The 19,844-nt window shown below is 46.1% G+C and overlaps 2 protein-coding genes across 4 annotated transcripts; both read right to left on the bottom strand.

Moving 5' to 3' along the window:
• Window positions 1-1,611: 1,611 nt before the first annotated feature.
• On the bottom strand, window positions 1,612-9,913 carry LOC120677825. Of its 3 annotated transcripts, none has more exons than XM_039959031.1 (3): window positions 9,441-9,913; window positions 8,797-8,803; window positions 1,612-3,739 (listed from the first exon to the last, which is right to left on the bottom strand). In XM_039959031.1, exon 3 carries the CDS (start codon window positions 3,714-3,716, stop codon window positions 2,772-2,774), a length of 945 nt encoding a protein of 314 aa, XP_039814965.1. In that variant the 5' UTR covers window positions 3,717-3,739; window positions 8,797-8,803; window positions 9,441-9,913; the 3' UTR covers window positions 1,612-2,771. The 3 variants fall into 3 exon arrangements, with proteins under 3 accessions (XP_039814965.1, XP_039814962.1, XP_039814964.1); XM_039959028.1 differs by having other exon boundaries at window positions 8,911-9,912; XM_039959030.1 differs by having other exon boundaries at window positions 1,612-3,733; window positions 8,791-9,913.
• Window positions 9,914-12,502: 2,589 nt separating this feature from the next.
• On the bottom strand, window positions 12,503-18,122 carry LOC120677822 (pentatricopeptide repeat-containing protein At3g59040-like). Its single transcript, XM_039959025.1, has 7 exons — window positions 17,908-18,122; window positions 16,945-17,263; window positions 16,521-16,811; window positions 14,392-14,640; window positions 14,194-14,318; window positions 13,567-13,665; window positions 12,503-13,482 (listed from the first exon to the last, which is right to left on the bottom strand). Exons 1-7 carry the CDS (start codon window positions 17,961-17,963, stop codon window positions 12,816-12,818), a joined length of 1,806 nt encoding a protein of 601 aa, XP_039814959.1. The 5' UTR covers window positions 17,964-18,122; the 3' UTR covers window positions 12,503-12,815.
• Between the last annotated feature and the right edge of the window lie 1,722 nt (window positions 18,123-19,844).

The raw sequence follows: 19,844 nt of genomic DNA, 5'->3' as shown, positions 1-19,844 counted from the left end.
CTTTATACAGTGAATATATGATATTTATTAAAAAAATTGTTATACTTTTATATATATATATTATTTTTGTAATTAATTCATAGCTATAGTTTCGGTGATCCAATTAAGTTGAAATTTTTATGGTGGGCTAATCATTATATGCTTGAGCTATGTCCCAAAAAAACAAGTCATCCTACGAATTCTAGGACAAATTAATAAGAAGGTAAATGATCATGTTTGCTCTTATTTATTATCCATATTTGACACTAATTGATTATTGCATGCACATGCACTTTCTAAATAGAGTAAGATGACTTATTTTTTGGGACAAATTTTGAATCCTAGGACTTGTTTTTTTGGGGCGGAGGGAGTAGTAAAAAATTCGATCCTCATTGGATCATATATGCTTGAGAAACTGAAGAGTTTCTAATATACTCCCTCCTTCCCCGTTTATAAGGCATGGTGGAACATGACACGGTCTTCTAAACAACACTTTGACTATTTATTTATCATATATTATATCACTTTTGATTATAAACTTATAATCATTGTAAAATATATTTGATTATGAATCCAATCATATGAAATTTGCATTATAAAAATAAAAATTTAATAGTCAAATTATTGGTCAAAGATGACAAGGTTTGAATCTTGATATACGTGTATGCCTTATAAATAGGGAAGGAGGGAGTACCTTGGAATTAAACTTCTGAATCTATAATTCAAGCATATATGATTCAATGAGTATGAAATTTTTACTACAACTCAAAACATATAATGATTAGTCCATCATCATAATTGGATCACGAAAACTATAGCTATAAATTAATTATAGAAAAATATGTATTTAAAAGTACAAGAATTTTTTACTAAATTATATTATATCATATGTTCACTCCATAGATCTACTCATGTAGAGTAAAAAAATGGATTTTCTATTTTATGATTTTTGTTGTTATTTAATATAAGTTTTCAAATATTTAGCCAAATTAAACATAAAATAAAAAAGAGAAAAACTGCCGAAAGAAGGTCACGTGCCCAGTATCATGATTCCGAGGATTCCAGTCGGACGGTTTTATTGTCTAGAGAGAAAACGTGGACTCAGCCTAAATTCTAGGAGATAAAACGGACTTTTTCCTATCAATAACTCAATAGCTTGAGTTTCCGTCTCTTAGTTGGGCCAAAATACAAAGCCTCCTAGGATTTGAACATGCTGATATTTCAGTGCACACAATCATCTTGTTTCTTTTCCTGATTCTAAATTACAAGTTCCTGATTGCACGATTCATATTCTCTTTCCATAATTTATATGCAACAAAAAAATAGTTTGATGCTTGACTACTTTATGATCGACAAACGACAGTAGTGTGTGCTGTATTTTTCAATTTGAGAAACACATAATCTTTAATGGGCAGGGCAGATCACGATCTCACTGCATCAGAATTGTGCAAATGTGCTGGTGATTCAGCATATTAAGTAGAGTAGAGAGTTGGTGACATGGTGTGCATTGGGCATTGGGCATTGACAGTGTAGTCACATACAGGACTAGGACGACGCAGAAGCACCATGCCAGAACCATGATTGGGATTCTATCTTCATTCTGAAATCATCAGGTACAGACTGCAGAGGATATAAAATCGAGAAATTCCCAGTCAAATAAAGTTTACATGTACAAACTGTACAGGATGCGATTATCAGCTATAAAGAGAGGTATATACAAGTCACAATAGATTGCTATCCTTATATTTTGCTCTAAAATGGTGATATTACATGGTAACATATCCACCCACTTAAAATTCTCAAGGAAAAAATAACTACACTACAGACGCTGAAAGATAAATTACATTTTGATAAATGAGATCAGATAGCGAGAAACAAGCGACACCACACGAAAACTAAAAATGATTGATGGGCTATACATGCACAAGTCCCTAGTGTACAACTTAGTACCTCTAATTGTAACTTTATTAGGCAACAGAAAAGAGTGCTGAGATGTAACTTCACAACCTTCTTGCAAAGATTTTGCTCTCACGACATAGGACTTTTATGTTTCTGGCATAGTTGTGCCCAGCATGAATAGTAACTGCAAATATTGATGTGTTCCCTAGAACATCCCATTTCCAGTCTTGTATTTCTGATTTCCCTTATCCATCCATGCTAGATGGTTTAGAATTTCAGATGTAGTTGCGATGCTGCTAACTGACTTTCCTTTTCTTTCTGAATCCAGTCCACAATCGAGCCTTGCAGCTGGACAGGCGCATGTGCAACCCACAGGTTGAGAAATTGAAAGATCGTGTTTGTCTGTCTCCCTATCTCTTGATCATGCCATTGCAACATCTTTCCTTTCCTAGGTCCCCGGAAATTTCCCCATGTTCTCATGCTTGTTCTTCGTGAGTTCATGCTTGCCTTCTCAACCTGAATGTATGCAGCGCCATGTTTTGGTTTCCAAAGCATTTGGTAGACTGTCGCTTCGTCATTCTTGCAGAAGTAATCTATTGCCTTTGGCAGTATGATCTCTCCAAGTTGGCCAAAGGTGAAGTCTGTATGCAAGCAATGCTGCTCCTTGCTGTAGAATGCTGGTATTGCAGGACTTTTATCCACAAGTAGGATGTCTTCTAAATATCCATGGGGCGTCAAAAGGAGCCCAAATTTCAGATATGGAGAATCTTGTAGAGAATTTTTTGTATCGAACAGTAAGGACCTATGCTGGCTGCTCTCTGAGAGCGAGATATGGCACTGCAGATGTACTTCAATGACTGGTTCTAAAGAGACGTCTGGTAAACTTGATGTGTTTAACTTTCTACCATGAATCCATGATAGAACTTGTGCTGATCATTCTGCTTGCAACACAATGGGTTCAGGCGAAACCAATCAGTGCCAAAGCTGTGAACATTATCCCAATGTTCTTTGTGATGCGTATCGACATGTGGCACCCATGAGAAGTCTTCTGTAGCTTGTTGTATAAGTTCTTTTCTAACAGTTTCAACTGTAGACTTGAAAAGAGGGGCATACGGTTGTAGGCACTTAATTGCAGTCCCTACTATGTCTGTACTCTCTGAAAGCTGTAGCATTATAGAAAGGAAAAAGTCATCCTCCGATACATTACCATCTGTCTGAATAAAGATGAGTCTAGCCTCTATTCGATGCTCTGCAGTAATAAAGGGAACCAACTGTAGAAACAAAGGGCACTTGTTTGCTCGAATGATTCTGTGCTGCAGTTTCTTGCCTGTAAGAAGGTGCCTGATAAGAGGGTCAAAGGGCATGTGACAATTGGGTGTGCCACCAAGCTCTACTAATCTCAGAAACTCACTACCACCATCTGCAAACCACTCAAATCTTCGAACAACGGAAATGTTTGACTCGTCTTTGTTGGGGCTAAAGATGGAGAAAACAAATGACTTAGTAGTATGTGCTATACGTACAGGAAATGGGGAATCTCTCACCCTCTTTTCTATCTCTTCGTCATCTAGGATCCTCTGTTTGCATTTATGCAGAGTGTCATCACACTCTTGGGCAGCACGCTTTAGCTTCCTGCGCCAACGCAACAAGGACGCATCAGTGATCTGCCACTTTTCTGAAGTCTCAAGAGCAGCCTCCAGCCTGATGTGTGCCATCTCTAGCCTCTCCAAGTTTCTGTTCGCATTTGATTCCTCTTTCTCCTCATAACTTTGAACCAGATTAGTGATGATTTGGCTTACTGTCTCCTGGACAACTGCAGACCTGACAATCTCCGCCATCAGGATTCAAGGATCTGTTGTATGACAGTTTAGAAGCAGAAAAGCTTACTTCATTGCTAGCCCAAAGAGGCATATTTATAGTGCTACAAGTATGTAGACTTACTACTTGCTTGAAGTGGAAAAAACTAAGTTGACTACTGCTACCACACAGCAGATATACTTGCTAGTTAAGGAAACTATATGTCACTGCTGACCTCATACACTAATATAGGTCATGGGTGACATCACAGGATTCTATGTGCAGCTTATACAATGCTGCTAGCTTTGGAGAGTGCCTTAAGCTAAGACTTATTCATCAATCACCCCCTAAGTCTTGGTTTCTTCTAGTTTTGCAATCTTGATCATGCCAATTTTGCTGCGCAGCTCTTCAAATTGGATCCTTCCCAATGCCTTGGTTAGGATGTCAGCTAGCTGATCTTTAGTGTTGATGTAGCTCACCCTTGTCTTCCCTTGATCAACACAGTCCCTGATGAAGTGGTATCTTGTGTCGATGTGTTTGCTGCGCTCATGGAAGACAGGATTCTTGCACAGCTCGATTGCTGCTTTGTTGTCCATCCTTAGCTCAAAGGGAGCAGGTTCTTCATCTTGGAGCTCCCCGAGCAGCCTTGACAGCCAAATGCCTTGGCAGGCAGCAGATGTGGCTGCAATGTACTCTGCCTCACATGAGGAGAGTGCCACAACTCGCTGTTTTAGCGAGTACCAGCTGATAGGACAGCTGCCGAGGAAGAAGATGCAGCCACTCGTGCTCTTGCGAGTGTCAATGTCACCAGCCATATCACTATCAGTGTAGCCGACCAGCTTCATGTTCTCCTTTTCTTCTTCCTTCTTGTACTGGAGCCCATAGGACAGAGTTCCTGCTAGGTAGCGCAGAATGCGCTTTACAGCAGCAAGGTGTTCTGCTGTTGGGACTTCCATGAAGCGACTGACATAGCCCACAGCAAAGCTGATGTCAGGTCGAGTGTGTGTGAGATAGCGCAGGCTCCCCACAATGCTTCTGTACAAGGTTGCATCTGCTGTAGGTGCTGAGCTAACCTTGCTCAGTTTGAACCGTGGCTCCATGGGCACTATGCAGGGATTGCAGCCTTGCATTCCACCAGCAGTGAGGATCTTGGCAGCATAGGCAGACTGAGATAGGGTGATCTTGTCCTTCTCCTGTTTCACTTCAATGCCAAGGTAGAAGGAGAGCAGTCCCAAGTCACTCATCTTGAATTTTGCCTTCATCTCTGCCTTGAATCTTTCAATCTCCTTTGGATTGCTGCCGGTAATGATGAGATCATCCACATAGACCCCAATTAGGAGCCTTTGATCTCTGCAGCCACGTGTGTATATGCCATGTTCAGAGGCACACTGCTTGAAACCAAGTTCCAGCAGGCTGGCATCGAGTTTGATGTTCCATGCGCGTGGTGCTTGGTGTAGGCCATACAAGGCCTTGTCCAGCCGATAGACAAGGTGTTCCTTGCCTTTGATGGTGAATCCCGGCGGCTGCTCGACATAGACCTCTTCTCGGAGCTCACCATTGAGGAAAGCCGACTTGATGTCGAGGTGGTGGAGTGACCAGCCGGCGTGTGCAGCTGTAGCGACCAAGAGCCGAACAGACTCAAGTCGGGCTACCGGCGCAAACACTTCATCGAAGTCAATGCCGGCGCGCTGCACATATCCCTTGGCGACGAGCCGGGCCTTGTGGCGAACAATGTTGCCAGCAGCGTCCTTCTTCACCTTGTAAACCCACCGGAGCCCAATTGGCCGATGTCCTGGTGGGATTTCAACAAGCCGCCATGTCTTGTTCTCCTCGACTGCCCTGATTTCTTCATTCATTGCTTGCTGCCACTCCAACTTCTTCTCTGCTTCAGCAAAGGATGCAGGTTCCAGTGATGAAACCATGTGCAGCTCACCTTCAGCCAGCTCACGCTCCGCCATGCCGGGCAGTGGTGCGTCATCGCCAAGGACATTGTCCAGGCGGCGGAAGCGCACAGGCGTGTCGCTGTGCTCTGCATCAAGCTGGTCTTCAGCATCAGGTGGTGGTGTGGCGAATTCCACCGGAGCTTGTTCTGCAATAGGTGCTGCAGATGGCGCTGGTGGTGGTGTATGAGCTGTTTGCTCTGCACCCCCATCAGTTGGAGTCGGTGATGCTGCTGTTATTGGTGTTGGAGCAGCAGGTGCTGGAGCATTATACATCATGGTGGTTGACTCGACAGTGAACTCCTGGGTCCGCCACTCGCCATCTGCTGATTCTTCCATCTTGCTCCAGTCCCAGCCCCTCTTCTCGTCGAACACCACGTCTCTCGTGATGTGGACGCGCTGGGACACAGGGTCAAACACCCTGTATGCCTTGGTTCCAGCTTCATAGCCGATGAAGACAACAGCAGTGCTGCGATCTTCTAGCTTGGACTGATGAGGCCGCGTCTTCTTCATGAACGCCAAGCACCCGAAGGTGCGGAGAAAGCTTACGGCCGGCTTCTTGCCGTACCATGCCTCATATGGCGTTTTGCCATTGAGCGCCTTGGTTGGCGCTCGGTTCAAGAGGAACACAGCAGTTGACACGGCTTCTCCCCAAAACTTGGCGGGCATGCTGCGTTGTTTGAGCAGGCTGCGCGCCGTCGCCATGACGGTCTGATTGCGCCGCTCCACAACGCCATTCTGCTGCGGCGAGTATGGCGCCGAGTGATGGCGCTGCACCCCCTTCGCCGCGCAGTAGTCACCAAACTCGAGGGAGGTGAACTCCCCACCATAGTCAGTGCGTAGGATCTTCAATTTCCTCCCGCTTTCAAGTTCTGCTGCAGCCTGGAACCTTTTTATGGCTGCTGGTGCGTCGCTCTTCGCTTCCAGTAGAAGCAGCCACATGAAACGGCTATAATCGTCGACTAGCAGCAAGAAATACTTCTTGCCGCCGGGAGTTGGAGGCGTGACGGGGCCACAGATGTCGCCATGAACCAAGTCGAGGGCGTGCTCAGCGCGGAACTTCGCCTGAGCCGGGAATGGTGTCCGCTTTTGCTTGGTGAGGACGCAAGTGTCGCAGAACTGATCTGCGTGCTCGATTGCTGGCAGGCCGTAGACCATCTGCTTCTTCGCCAACTGCTGCAGGGCGTTGAAGTTGATGTGGCCGAAGCGTTCGTGCCACTTCCAGGCGTTGTCGTCGGCGCGGGCAGCAAGGGATAGAGGCCTGTCGATGTCGAGGTGCAGGGTGTAGAGCCGATTGCAGCCCCGCTCGATCCTGGCCAATAGCCGCTCATGCTGATCCCAAATGCGCATGACCCCACGCTTGATCTCCACCGTGGCATCACTCTCATCAAGCTGCCCAACACTGATGAGGTTGCTCTTCAGGCGCGGGATGAAGTAGACGCCTGTCAGAGCTTGCTGCTCGCCGCTGGAGGTGGAGAAGACGACCGTGCCTTGGCCCTCAATGGTCACCAGCGAACCATCGCCAAAGCGGACCGTGCCGGTGATGCTTTGGTCGAGCTCGGAGAAGACATCTCGCCGGCCAGTCATGTGGTTCGTTGCGCCGGTATCAAGGTACCACCTATCAGCATGGCGGTCGCCATCAGAGTTGAGGTGGAGTTGGGCGCGAGGTTCCTCCAGATGGATTTTGAACAGAGCAGGGGTGCTCTGTTTTGGTGAAGAAGCGTCCGCCTCCTCTGTTTTGGAACAGCAGAGCAAAGTGCTCTGCTCCGGCGGTGCGCAGACCTCCACCATGAGCAGCGCTGGGCCATCATCTTCCTCTTCGGCAAGATTGGCCCGATCCCTGCGAGGCTTGCGGCAATCCTTGGCCCAATGGCCGTATTTGCCGCAGTTGAGGCACCGATAGGACTGCCTCTGATCGCGAGGTGAATCGCGAGAGGAATCGTGGCGGGGCGGCCTGTATCCTCCTGAGCCACTTTGCTTCTTTTGCTTGCGTGGCGGTCGGTGATGGCCGGTGTGGGTGGTCCTCCAGCCTCCAGCAGAAGACCCCTCACCGGAGTTGCGTTCCTTCCAGCGTGCCTCCCACTGCTCCTCAGTAAGGTACAGCTTGCCTCCCGCTTGAGGTTGTTCCGCCGAGGAAGAGGTTGCTGCAGGGCGCTCATCCACCATCTTCAAGCGCCCGGTCACCTCCTCAATGGTGAGTGTGTCGGTGTCAAGTAGCGTAACGATAGACAGAGCTATCTGCGCATACTTGTCTGGAACCACTCGGAGCAGCTTCTCGACGGCGTTCTGCTCCGAGACTTGCTCACCATAAATGGAGAGCGAGCTCATCATCCCGGAGAGGCGTAGGGCGAAGTCGTCAACCTGCTCGCCGTCGCGGAAGGAGAGCAGCTCCCAGTCGCGGCGGAGGCGCTGCAAGGTCATTTTCCTTGCACGGTCAGAGCCAACATGGATTGACTTGATCGCCTCCCAAGCTTCCTTCGCTGTGCGCTTGCTGGCCAGCGGCCGAATCATTTCCGCCGGCACAGCAGAGAGGATGGCGTCTACAGCCATCCGGTCTTCCTGCCGGTCAGCATCGCCGTGCTCCACTGCATCCCATAACCCTCTGGCCTCCAGCTTCACCCGCATCAAGAGGCTCCAGTCCTCATAGTTTGTGCGAGTGAGCTGCGGGTAAGGGGTGCTGCTGGCTTCCTTCACGACGCGCTGGACAACCACCTCTTTGGTATGTCTCTGCGTTCTGCCACGCCGGTGTGGTGGAGAAGGGGAACGGCGGCGATAGGTGCGGAACCGGACATCGCCTGGAGCTGAAGTCATGGCGCCTCACTCTCTCAGCAGCAAGACAGGGAAGAAGACAAGACGGCAAGGAGCACAGGTCTCAGAATTTTTTAGCTCTGGTACCAAATGACAGTTTAGAAGCAGAAAAGCTTACTTCATTGCTAGCCCAAAGAGGCATATTTATAGTGCTACAAGTATGTAGACTTACTACTTGCTTGAAGTGGAAAAAACTAAGTTGACTACTGCTACCACACAGCAGATATACTTGCTAGTTAAGGAAACTATATGTCACTGCTGACCTCATACACTAATATAGGTCATGGGTGACATCACAGGATTCTATGTGCAGCTTATACAATGCTGCTAGCTTTGGAGAGTGCCTTAAGCTAAGACTTATTCATCATTGTATCCCTTCCCTGTTGAGGAGATTCAACACATAACAGCATACATGAATGGCAAAAAAAAAAGGAACTTTATTTGGATCACAAGCAAAGACTTAGCTTAGCAGCTGTAAAGGACCTACCTTAGAACACATGGACATTTATCCCTTGTATGCAGCGATATCTCGAGGGTAAAGTCATACAATGAGGCAACATGAGAACTTAAAGAGAGTTCAATGATATCGAAGACTGAGACAGCGAAAAAGAGGTATGCAATGCAGGTCTAGGATGTGGAGGATTTGGTCCTATACAAGGGAAAACGAGGTAGGCAAGTCGCTCAAGAAGATTTATTTGACTCTAGTCAAGAATGAGAGCCTTCAGTTACATGTTGGAATAAATAGGCCGAAAGGCACTGAGTGGAGAGAGTAGGAGAGGTGCGTTCAAGCTGGTGTGGAAAACCAAATGTAGATTGGTTTGAACGCATGTGTGATCACTAGCGACAGGGAAAGAAAGTGAGACGCAACTTGAGAATATTGGTCTTGCAGATAAAACAATACTAGTACAAAACTTGAAGCTCCTGTACGCATCTTGGTCAGCAGTGGCTAAGGAACTTGGAAAAGCCTTGGCCGCTTATCAGTGCCAATTTCTAGTATATATGAATGGAGGCAATCACCTGCGGCGGAAGGAGGTCGGCCGACGAGCGGGAATGGGTGGATCCGGCGAAGGCGCACCTGATCCAGCGGCACTAGCGCCCCTCGCACCGCGCGGCATGGCGTTCGTTCCCCATGTCCGCCGCCGCCGCTCTCGCCGATGGTGCCCTCTGGTTGCCGCTGCGGCGGCTGGGAAGGTGCGCCCCAGCACCGCGGTGCCGCTGCGACGACGAGGCTCTCCTCGGCCGAGCGCGTGGCCTTCCGCTTCGCCGGCTCTGCGCCGTTGCCGCGCCGTCGTGTTTCCACCGCCGCCGCCAACCCGGCGCTCCCGCACACCAGTTTCCATCGCAGACGAACTCCACGTACCACAGGAGGACGATTCCGCCACGTCGCGGTCTCCTCCCCTTGCTCCTGCTCCGCTGGCCTGAGCTCCAGCTTCCAGGAGCTCGACCATGGCCGGCCAGCGGCAAGTGGCGGAGCCCAAGGAGAGGCCTCTCTCCCCACTGTTTTTTAGGCCTAAAGGCCCATGATTCCCTTGTAAAACCCACTAAACAGCGCGGCTGGACATGCTGTCTATATGGACCCAAATCTCAGCCCAAAAACTACCGTGGATATGTGACCTCGTGCATCCATTCGTGAAAAAAAAATTAGAAAACGCCAATTCTCCCAAATGATCGTTTTTCAAAGAAAAAAACTTAACAAAAAAACTGCTACAAGATAATCCAAACTCAGGAGACGGAGCCCTAACAAACCCTCTATCATTACAGCCACTGAAACAATAGAAGCAAAGCATGTAGGCATTGCGAGATTTTTTTTTGAACAGTTTTTGCTTAACTTTCAAGGCTTAACTTTCAATGAGGTAGAGGCAGACACCGAACTGCACAGGGCTCTGTGGACTGTTGGGCAAGGAGGGCTGCAAATGCAGAGGGTAACCTGGCGGCGAGGGCAGCCGCGCCGCGACGGGAGGCGGTTGTTTTCTTGCACCTTTTGGCAATGGAGCCGGATCACGATAGATCCTGAGGTGATCTGGTGTTGATGTGTCCCTTCAACAACTCGGCTGGAATGCAAGCATGGGAATTGTTCCGAAAAGAACACCGTGCTGTATCTCAGGTCATGTTTGGAATGCAGGAATTTCGTCCAGAAACGAAACGATCGATCCACGCGTAAACCGGGAGAGAACAAAAATCATAAGGTTACCGAGCTTGCTCGGTTAACCTTAAACCTTTTGGATAAACATTTTCTTGATGGTGAGAATCATAGAAACAAATGAAAAGAAAAGAAAAGCAGCCATTCGACCTCAGATAAATGGCACAGCGACGCTCTCAATGCCAAATCCGCAACAGCACGGGCGCCGGCGACGTGCCACCATTCATTGCGCCAGCTCGCTACCGGCCGGCATCAGTCGCCTGCCAGTCGCCGCAAGACCAACACTCGCTCGACAGCGAGACCGCCGTCCAGGCTGCAACGCCGCTGTGGTCCCTAGGGACCTCTTCAGTTACAAATACATCCTAAATTCCTAATAAAAACATAGCAAAAGTAGCCTCTTTTTTCCCTGAACGCAAACAAAAAAATGGTAAAACAGCTTGTTGAGATGACTCTGCATGTGCCATTTTTGGGTATTCAAACCAAATTTCAAACTGACATATGCCCGAAATTCGAAAAGTTCGACTGCGAGCAACCCAAAACGACATCTTTTCCTTGACCGGATGTAGTGGTACAGCTACAGCATCTGCTTTTCTGTGTCAATGACTACTAGTGCCAGGAGAAGCAAGATTTTGATCTGAAATCAGAGCCGAATGATGGGTCACTCTTGTCCCAAACAGGATCCAAGCCACATGCAGGGTGTTGCTGCATGTTGCTGTCAGGCAGATCAGCAAGATCTAGCATGAGATCCAGCACCAGCAGGTTACCTGAGGATCAGAGAGGAGAGTGTCAACAGAAACCGACTTGCGTTTTTTTTCTTGGTTTTGTGGGAGATTTGTTCATGAAAGCATGCGGATGACAAATGTCGAGTATCCGCAGAGTGTTTAAACAGGAATGCATGAAAAACTAAAATGGAAATATCATCAGAGATGAAAAAGAAATCAGGGAAGGAGCTCCAGATTGGGCGGCAGAAAATTCCAATTGTGTCAGCATATAATTTCTTCTTGAGATCCTGATATTTCCTTTTCACCATGAATAACAAAATCACCGTACAAAATACGCAGTGAATAGTTTTCGCAACAGTGCATCTCAGTTTCATAAACAGTAGAGCAAAATCAAGAAATATCAGGATGGTAATATTGGGTCACCATGCACTATGCAGTGCAGATGTGAGGAACAACCGACAGCCATAGTTCAGTTTTATGAATAAGTGCTAGGGCAAGCAAAAGAGGGGGCAAAAAAAGAATGCTCACGTAAAAAAAATTAGGAAAACAAGTCAATGATTACTCTAGTTTCTTCTTGTCATATTTGACTTAGTTTGAAACATTCTACTTTATGTTCATTGGTAAACCAGAACCGACCAAAAAACAGGTCTTCAGAAAATCCACCAACTTCCTATAGTTGTCAGAAGCGAAACAAATTAAATTTTAACAAATTGTAACAACTCATTTAAGTTTCCTTTTTATCAGGCTGACCCAAATTGTGTAGAAGTTGCATTCCATATACAAATAACATCGATGTGTCCACTACTACTACTAAATAAAACACCACATTATCAACAAAGTAAATGACTAAGAAATACAGAAGCACTTGATGTACAAGTTCAAAAAAAATTCTCCCTTGTCATGAGATATAGCAAGAATTAATGAAACTTCAGTTGTCCCGTGTAACAGTTACTAACACTGTAACACATCAAGGATGGGCAGAGTCACAAGGTGTTACTGTCTACATTTACCTCAGCAAGATTCTTTGCCTTCTGCTGGCAGAAACTAGTCCTTGATATATAACAGTGGACATGCTTATGTTTATCTCATCTTTCAAAGTTCTAGTATGTGAAGTTATGTCCTAAACAGCATGTTCAAATTTATGTATCAAAAGCATAGACATAATCGAACACAGATTCAATCACGTGTAACCAAGTAGCAATAAGTTTACAAACAAGTTGAACAATCGAGAGAAGTTCTAGTATACTCAATTCTGATGTAGTTCCTACACAGCAGGTGGAACTGACCAGTTGGGGTCATTGGTATTTGGTCTGTATCCTGATGTGGCTGCAATCAATCAGAAATACAGGTACAACTTACCTGATGACACATCAGATCTGAGGAATCACTTTTTGTCCTGTCTTACCTTATTTCCTTTGAAAGACACGGCTAGATAGAAACATCACTCAGGATTTGAGACAGGCTGTATTAACATTTCAAGTTAGTTCTTCTGAGTTTGTGGAAAAAAAATATACACCAAGGTTTATGACATCAACTAGCAAAATTTACTTCTCTCTTATCTTTGAAAGAAACAAAATTGAATTCTTCACCATCCTCTTCCTCATAATCATCGTCATCATCCTCATCCTCATCAAAAGTATAATTACCAGTCCTGATCCTACCATTTACATGGTTTCTTGCAAGCGTGTCATCTAACAAACGGTGATTTCCAGAATCAGTTTGTGTAATTTCATGCTCATCAGCATCATCAACCTCTTCATTATAGGGTTTCACTTCCAGCTGGACTGCACCATTCCTTACCAATTCATTTGCTTCTTGTTGTTCTTCGGGTGTTTTGGCAAGTGAAAGTAGGATGTTTTTTGCTTTCTGGTCTGGTGGGTATCCACGAGCTTCCATTTCTTTGAACCAAATCACGGCATTTCCAAAATCTGAGTTCCTGCCATGTACATCCATGATAGTAGTATAGATGGTCTGGTTGGGTTCAACACCCTGGATCCTCATTCTCTCATACACCCGCATAACTTTCTCAACATTATTTAACTTTGAATAGCCTTTCATCAGAGTTCCATAAACCACAACATTGGGCTTCAAACCATCCTCTTTAATCCTACGGAAGAATTTCTCAGCTCCATTCATGTCAGAAGCATTTACATAAGCTAATACCATAGTTGTATAAGAGCAAAGATCAGGCTCAACCCTGCAACAGCAAATGGTGTGATAAGGTGAGAAATGAACAGTCCAATTTATTTCTGAAAGGTAGGTACAATGACGTGAGTTGTACCTGTGTCTTCTCATTGCCTTGAAAACTGTATTAGCCTCATCGACCAATCCAGATATTGCAAATGCATCAAGCAAGATGTTATATGATTTGCGTGTCGGCCTGCAAAATAGCATACTTCAATACTACTCACAAGAACATTTCAATCTTAAGCAGATATTCTCCACTGAACATTTGTTTTAACTCCAAGCATAGTTATCAGCTTATTCATGGAATACATCGACTTGAACTGATGAAAGAAAGTCTCCAACTTGACTTCCTTCTATTTTAAAGTAAGGCCGTGCTTGACCACGTGGCTCAAAATGAACAGTACCAAGACTGACAATCACACATGGTCATGGGCCAACTCTTCAATACACTTAAGATTTGCACACATTCAACACTCATACTGAGAAATTTTACAGGAAATTAGTGGTACAAGTTTAACTAGATCAAACATCTTGGGTTCTATACCCCATTCAAAAACTCTTTCGTCTCTCAAGTTTTTCACTAACCATGCCACTGGGGCTAGAAGTCCTTAGTAAGGAAGATCTCCAAACACCCTTACTTGCACTAGCAAAACTATGTCCGAAATTTCTCAAGTAGCCTCAAACTGTATTTAAGACAATAAAAATAGTGATAGAGAAGGACCTGACTCCAGCATCAAGCATCTCTTCAAAAACCGCCAATGCTTCTTCTTCCCTCCTGGCTTTCCCATAAGCTTTGATGAGCAGGGAATAGCTCACAACATCTGGTTTCAGCCCTGCTCTTTGCATCTAAAATTTGTGGCATTTATTAGGGAAAAGAAAATTGATGATTGTCTGATTGGGCAATTTAATGGTGAAGTACCTGATCATAAATACTTGAAACTTCCTTGTAGTCTGTTTCAAATGACATCAAACTGTTAAAAGTAACTGTAGATAGTGGAATTCCTCTCTCGGATATCTGTGCAAATAGCTTTCGAGCCTGGGCATAGTCACCAGATTTCTTGTACATGTAAATCATCATATGAAACATCTTCTGGTCTGGCTTAAATGAAGCTCTTTTTTCATTAAGGAGGTCCTCAAATATAGCTTCAGCTTCCTTATATTTGTCACCCTGCCAAATATTACCAATAAATTTGTTACAAACAAAAGTATGAGTTCAGAGAATCAGGAATCATCATAACTAGTTTTCTGAAGGGATTTGATAGAGAAAATTGCAAACAGCCTACTAAAAGTCACTAATAGTTGCACATACCACACTACAATTTAAATACTATCCACATGTCTTCTATTGTTTCAGATGCACACGTGGTGGTTTTTGATGGAGAGTGAAGCTATGCCTTGCGTTTCAGGTACAAGAGTGTCTCACTTAGCTCCCCCTACCTAAGTGGAACCCTTGAGTTAGGGTCTCAATGGAGCTAGGTGAGCTCCATGCTGAGGCAATTCCTGATAATTTTATGATATTAAGGTGCAATTCTGGTGGTTTGGGATTTCAATTCGTGTATGCTTCATGTAAGCCATATTTTGTTTAAATTTCAATGTTGCAGCATATGTGTCCCATCCAACATGAGTTTGCAATAGGAGAGATGTGGGGAGCTAAACGCAACTCCATGATGACTGTTCAAACATTGTTATTATAAAAAAGGATAAAGTCCATTTTTGGCCTCGAAATATTTACTGGAACATTTACTGCATCCGGATTTGACAATGCAACTCTAAAACCAGACATCCGTAGCCACCCAACTATCAAAACCGTTTATATTTGGCCATCAGATGGTTTTGCTGGGTGGTATTGGTGAAGTGGATGCCACGTGGCGATGAGCCCACCTGTCAGCCCTCCCTTCTCTTTCTTCTATCCTCTCCTCTCTCTCTCTTTCTCCTCCTGCTGCTCCGCCGCACCGGCTCCGGGCCAAATTAACCGCCTTTCTCACCGGTCTCCCTGCTCCCGCACTCCTCCAAGCACCCCCACCCCAAGCTCCTCCTCGGGCTCCATCTCCCGCGCACGCCTCGGGGCTCACCCCGCAACGGAGCCACTCCAGCGAGATCCAGCTCCCCTTCGACGCACCCCCGCGCGTGGCGTGCCCAAGCCATAGCCACACCGGTTCTGGGCCCCTCATCTTCATCTTCGGCGCCAGCGCATGCTCCAGCTCCGCCACTTTCCCGCTCACCAACGCACTCCCGACCGGCAACATCTGCCCCTCCGCCACCTCGCCAAGCCGTTGCCGCCCTCTTGCTCCGCCGCTACACCGCCACCCCCACCCCCACTGTGGGCCGCCCTTAGGCCCTACGACTGCCTGCCAGGAGCTCTGCCGCGGGCCAGCACCATCCGGCCGGGTGAGCTCGAACTCCACCACGGGTAAGCAAGCGGCAGCTCCGCCACGGGCCAGCGCAGCCTGTCGGGCGAGCTGCAGCTCCACCGCGGGCCAGCACCGCTCAAGCTCCGCTACAGGCCAGTGCCACCGGTCGGTGGAGGGGGCGCGGGGGAGGGCGGCGGCAGGCGTAGGGTGAGAGGAGTGGGATAGGAGAGGAGAGAGGGAGAGGAGAGGAGAGGAGAGAGAGAGAGAGAGAGGAGGGCTGACATATAGGCCCCAGCCATGTGGTGTCCACGTCACCAAGACCACCTAGGAAAATTGTTGGATGACCAAATATGAACGGTTTTTGAGAGTTGAGTGGCTGTGGATGTCTAGTTTAGTGTTGTATTGTCAAATCCGGACTCAGTTGATAGTTTGATAGCCAAAAATGAACTTTGTTCTATAAAAAAAGGACACACAAATGACAGATCTGTAAACATTTACAGTGGAAAAGATCATCCAGATTGTAGAATACATAAATGTATAGTGTAAAACGAGGAATAAAAGAAGCAGAGTGGCTTGTTCTAATTGGAATTGACAGTGGCCACTAAATATCAAACAGATTTTCATCCATTTTTAGTGGCTAAATCATTACAGTAATAGTGTATACTGTATAGATAGTATAAAGCAGCAAAATACTGACCTCCACTAAAGATTTCAAAATGATTTGATATGTCACAGGTGATGGTTCAGGGCCTGATGTCTGCATCCTACGGAATACTGCTTCCGCCTTACGGTACTGCTTGCCTCTTCCATACGCCTCCATTAGACCAGTCTGAGATATCACGCTGGGGTGGTAACCTTTCTTGTTCATGTATTTTAGGACTCTTTCTGCCCTGCTAAAATCTCCCAACTTTCCATAAGCTGTCACAAGCATAAGGAAGTCCATCTCAGTGAAGTCCCACCAATGCTGTGTCCTGAGCCATTCGAGAATCTGAAAAGAAAAAGGTATAGGAACTGAAATAGCTTAGAATCCTGAAAGTGGATTGTTTTGATATTGAAGAATTGCATCTAGCTGTTTAGTCACTAAGCCAGTTTCTATATGGGTCATCTGCAAGTGAATATACCTCGCTGACAATATTCCATTTTTTCAGTTGTTTGAACCGCACAAGAGTTCCAAGAATAACATCCCTTGGTAGTGGCTCTTTCCCACTTCGCTGAGTCTTCAGAATGGATACGGCTGATCCTCTCTCCTCTATCTCCCTCATCATTCTCCTCCAATTCTTCTGCTCAGCCTCATCAGCAGCATCCTTGAAGACTTCCTCTTTCCTTTTCCGTTGCATAAACTTTCTGGTTGCCAACATCCCATGGCAAACCACCTCAAGCCTGCGATTGCTGCTGATCTTCACATTGCATATTGGTAAACCGGAGGACACTTTTGCTTTGCTGAAACAGTCAAACATGTTCCAAACAGAGTTTACCGAAGGAGAAAAACGTTGTCATAGGAAAAAAACAAAATGTAACACATTCAAATGCATTTCAATTCATTGATTATACAGAAAATTACAACTGGTATAATGCTGCAAAACAGCATTTCCTTTTTTTTTTCACCGTAAAGCTAGGGGCGCATCTGGACTGAACACCTTAGGCCTAACAGCGACACCAGCCCCAAATGCTACAACAATCAACAATCATTCATCACGCAGGCAAAAGGAAGTAGCCCATCGATGAAAACCCCGTCCAAGATCACATTTTTACACTGAAATTGACGTGCACCCGCCGCGCAAACCGTTCACCACCGGCCGAATAACGCGCAGGCAGCCGCAAATTGGAGACCTGTCTGTGGCTGGCTCTACACTTCCCCCCCATAACTACCTACACAGCTGTATGAACACCCACTGGCGACAAGCTCAAAGTGTCCAGCCTCGCATCCGACTGCGAACTACAGAACAGAACAGCAAACCACCGCGTGGATTGCATCCAAGAACGGCCACCGGGTCCCCGCGGTTCTTGGCAGGAAATCGCCGGGAGGAAGAGGAACGGGAGCGACCGGAGGAAGGAGGGGAAAGGAACGGCGGGGGAGCACGCACCAGAGGCTGGAGGGGAAGGAGAGCGGGGACTGGGACCCAATCGCCGCCGCCTCCATTGGAGCGGGGAGCCTTATCGGCTACAGGGGGGGGGGGCGGGGGAGTGGGAGCGAGCTGAGGCTGAGCTGCGGAGAACCTCTCCTTCCTCGGTCGCTTAAACCCCTTCTCTCCCCATTTCGGCTCTGGATGACGATGAATCGATGATGATGATGACGACGACGGCGAGCAAGCAGAGCAGGATCTTTTCCACCGGGAGAGAAGAGGATAAGCATGGGCCAGCTCCGGTGGACCCGTCTCTTTTTAAGCCCGTTTCGGGATTAGGCCCATCAGGCTCAAGCAACGCGAGGCCACTATAAACTCAGGCCGTTTTTATTTTTGCTCTACTCTCTCTAACGTTTTTTTAGAAAGACACCAGAAACGTGTGTCATCTCCTATCTGACTCCCTCCATGACGTAAATTGATTTGCTCTACTCCCTTCATTTTCATTTCAGGAGGCTCTATTCTAAAATGTAACGTATTTTGGTTTATCGTAAGTCAAACTATTCTAAGCTTGATCAAGTTTATAAAAAAATAATAATTTAAATATCAAATAAGAAAAATTAGATTTTTTATTAAATATATTTTCTTAATAAATTTATTTGATGTGTTTGATATCAAGGGTTTTTATGTTCGTGCCCTTGTTTTGATGGCTAATGGTGACTTTGCTTTCGTTTTTCTAACTTTGCGAATTTGCTCTTGTTTTTTGAAAATGAAGAAATATTTTACCCCTGTTCTGTGAAGAGCACTTAACGGTGTCAAAATTACAATAAAAAGATGAGATTGCCCTTGTAGTTTTGCCCCTACTATTCAAAGTACTTTTGGAACTTTAGCCTTGTTTCAGCCAAAAAACTAGATAGCACTTTGACATGTTTTAAAAAAAATTGTCAGTCAAACTCGATCAATTTTTTATACTTTTCAAATCTGGAATGAAAATTGACAAAATTTGTTAAAATGTTGAGAGCAACATGGCAAACTTTGTAAGTGAAAAGTTACCATATCACATATATGTCCTACAAGACCACTAGGTCACATATATATTGGAAAGTAATAACACACACATATGTCCAATAAAAGCACCAACCACATCCTATCATGTCCAGATGTCATCTTATCCTGTCCAGATCACATATTAGCATACATGTCCAACAAAAAGCACCTACTAGTATAGCCAAGCACCAACAAAATAGAAGACATCAGATTCAAGCATCTATACCTAACAATGCAGCAAAGCTCCTTGATCTTCGTGTCCCTCTAGCTCCTCCCCTTCCCTTTCCTCTTCTCCCCCTATTCCACTTGCCCTTCCTCCTCCCCTTCCCCCTTCATATTCCACTTGCACTTCCACTCCCCCTTCCCCTTCCTGTTCCACTTTCACTTGCACTTGCACTTTCCCTTCATATGACAGGAATAAAATTGTGTTAATCGACAATTTCTATCCCAATCTATAGCATACAAGAGCAGTCAAAAAAACACATTACCTAGTCTCTTCCATGTTTTGCTCAGTATACTGCAGTGCTCGGAGGGCGCCTCACGCCGAAGCTAGCAGCACCGAGGGTGCCACGCGCGCACTGCTCCCTGGCCGCGCAGGGTGCCGCCACCGCCTGCCCGTGCAGGCTGCGCAAGGGGCCGCACACACCGCGCTCGCGTTGGGTCCCTCGTGCCGGCCGCTCATGGGACGGGCGCCTCGCACCGGCGCCTATGCCCACGTGAAGCCTACTCCACCTATCACCGACGTCGGGGTCGCCTGTTCGCCCCACCGCCGCCTGGGGGCTGATAGCCCTAGGCACAATTACCCAAACTTGATACTGAAAGTGATCTAGGCCCCTAAGTGGGTTTTGGTAAATAATGACAAAACACATGCATATTTAATTGTGTAATTAAGCATGTGTGCAGGTGATGAATAT

The sequence above is a fragment of the Panicum virgatum genome, chromosome 6N (assembly GCF_016808335.1).
Source record: "Panicum virgatum strain AP13 chromosome 6N, P.virgatum_v5, whole genome shotgun sequence".
In the NCBI taxonomy this organism is placed as follows: domain Eukaryota; kingdom Viridiplantae; phylum Streptophyta; class Magnoliopsida; order Poales; family Poaceae; genus Panicum; species Panicum virgatum.
Note: the sequence above shows the minus strand (reverse complement) of the source record. Positions and strands in the feature narration are given on the sequence as shown.

Coding starts and splice junctions, on each gene's coding strand:
- LOC120677825 (XM_039959030.1), bottom strand. CDS start 3,716: ATGGCGGAGATTGTCAGGTCTGCAGTTGTCCAGGAGACAGTAAGCCAA.
- LOC120677822 (XM_039959025.1), bottom strand. CDS start 17,963: ATGGAGGCGGCGGCGATTGGGTCCCAGTCCCCGCTCTCCTTCCCCTCC. Junction 16,812..16,944: donor AATGGAATATTGTCAGCGAG/GTATATTCACTT, acceptor TTTTCTTTTCAG/ATTCTCGAATGGCTCAGGAC. Junction 13,483..13,566: donor AAGGCAATGAGAAGACACAG/GTACAACTCACG, acceptor TTGCTGTTGCAG/GGTTGAGCCTGATCTTTGCT.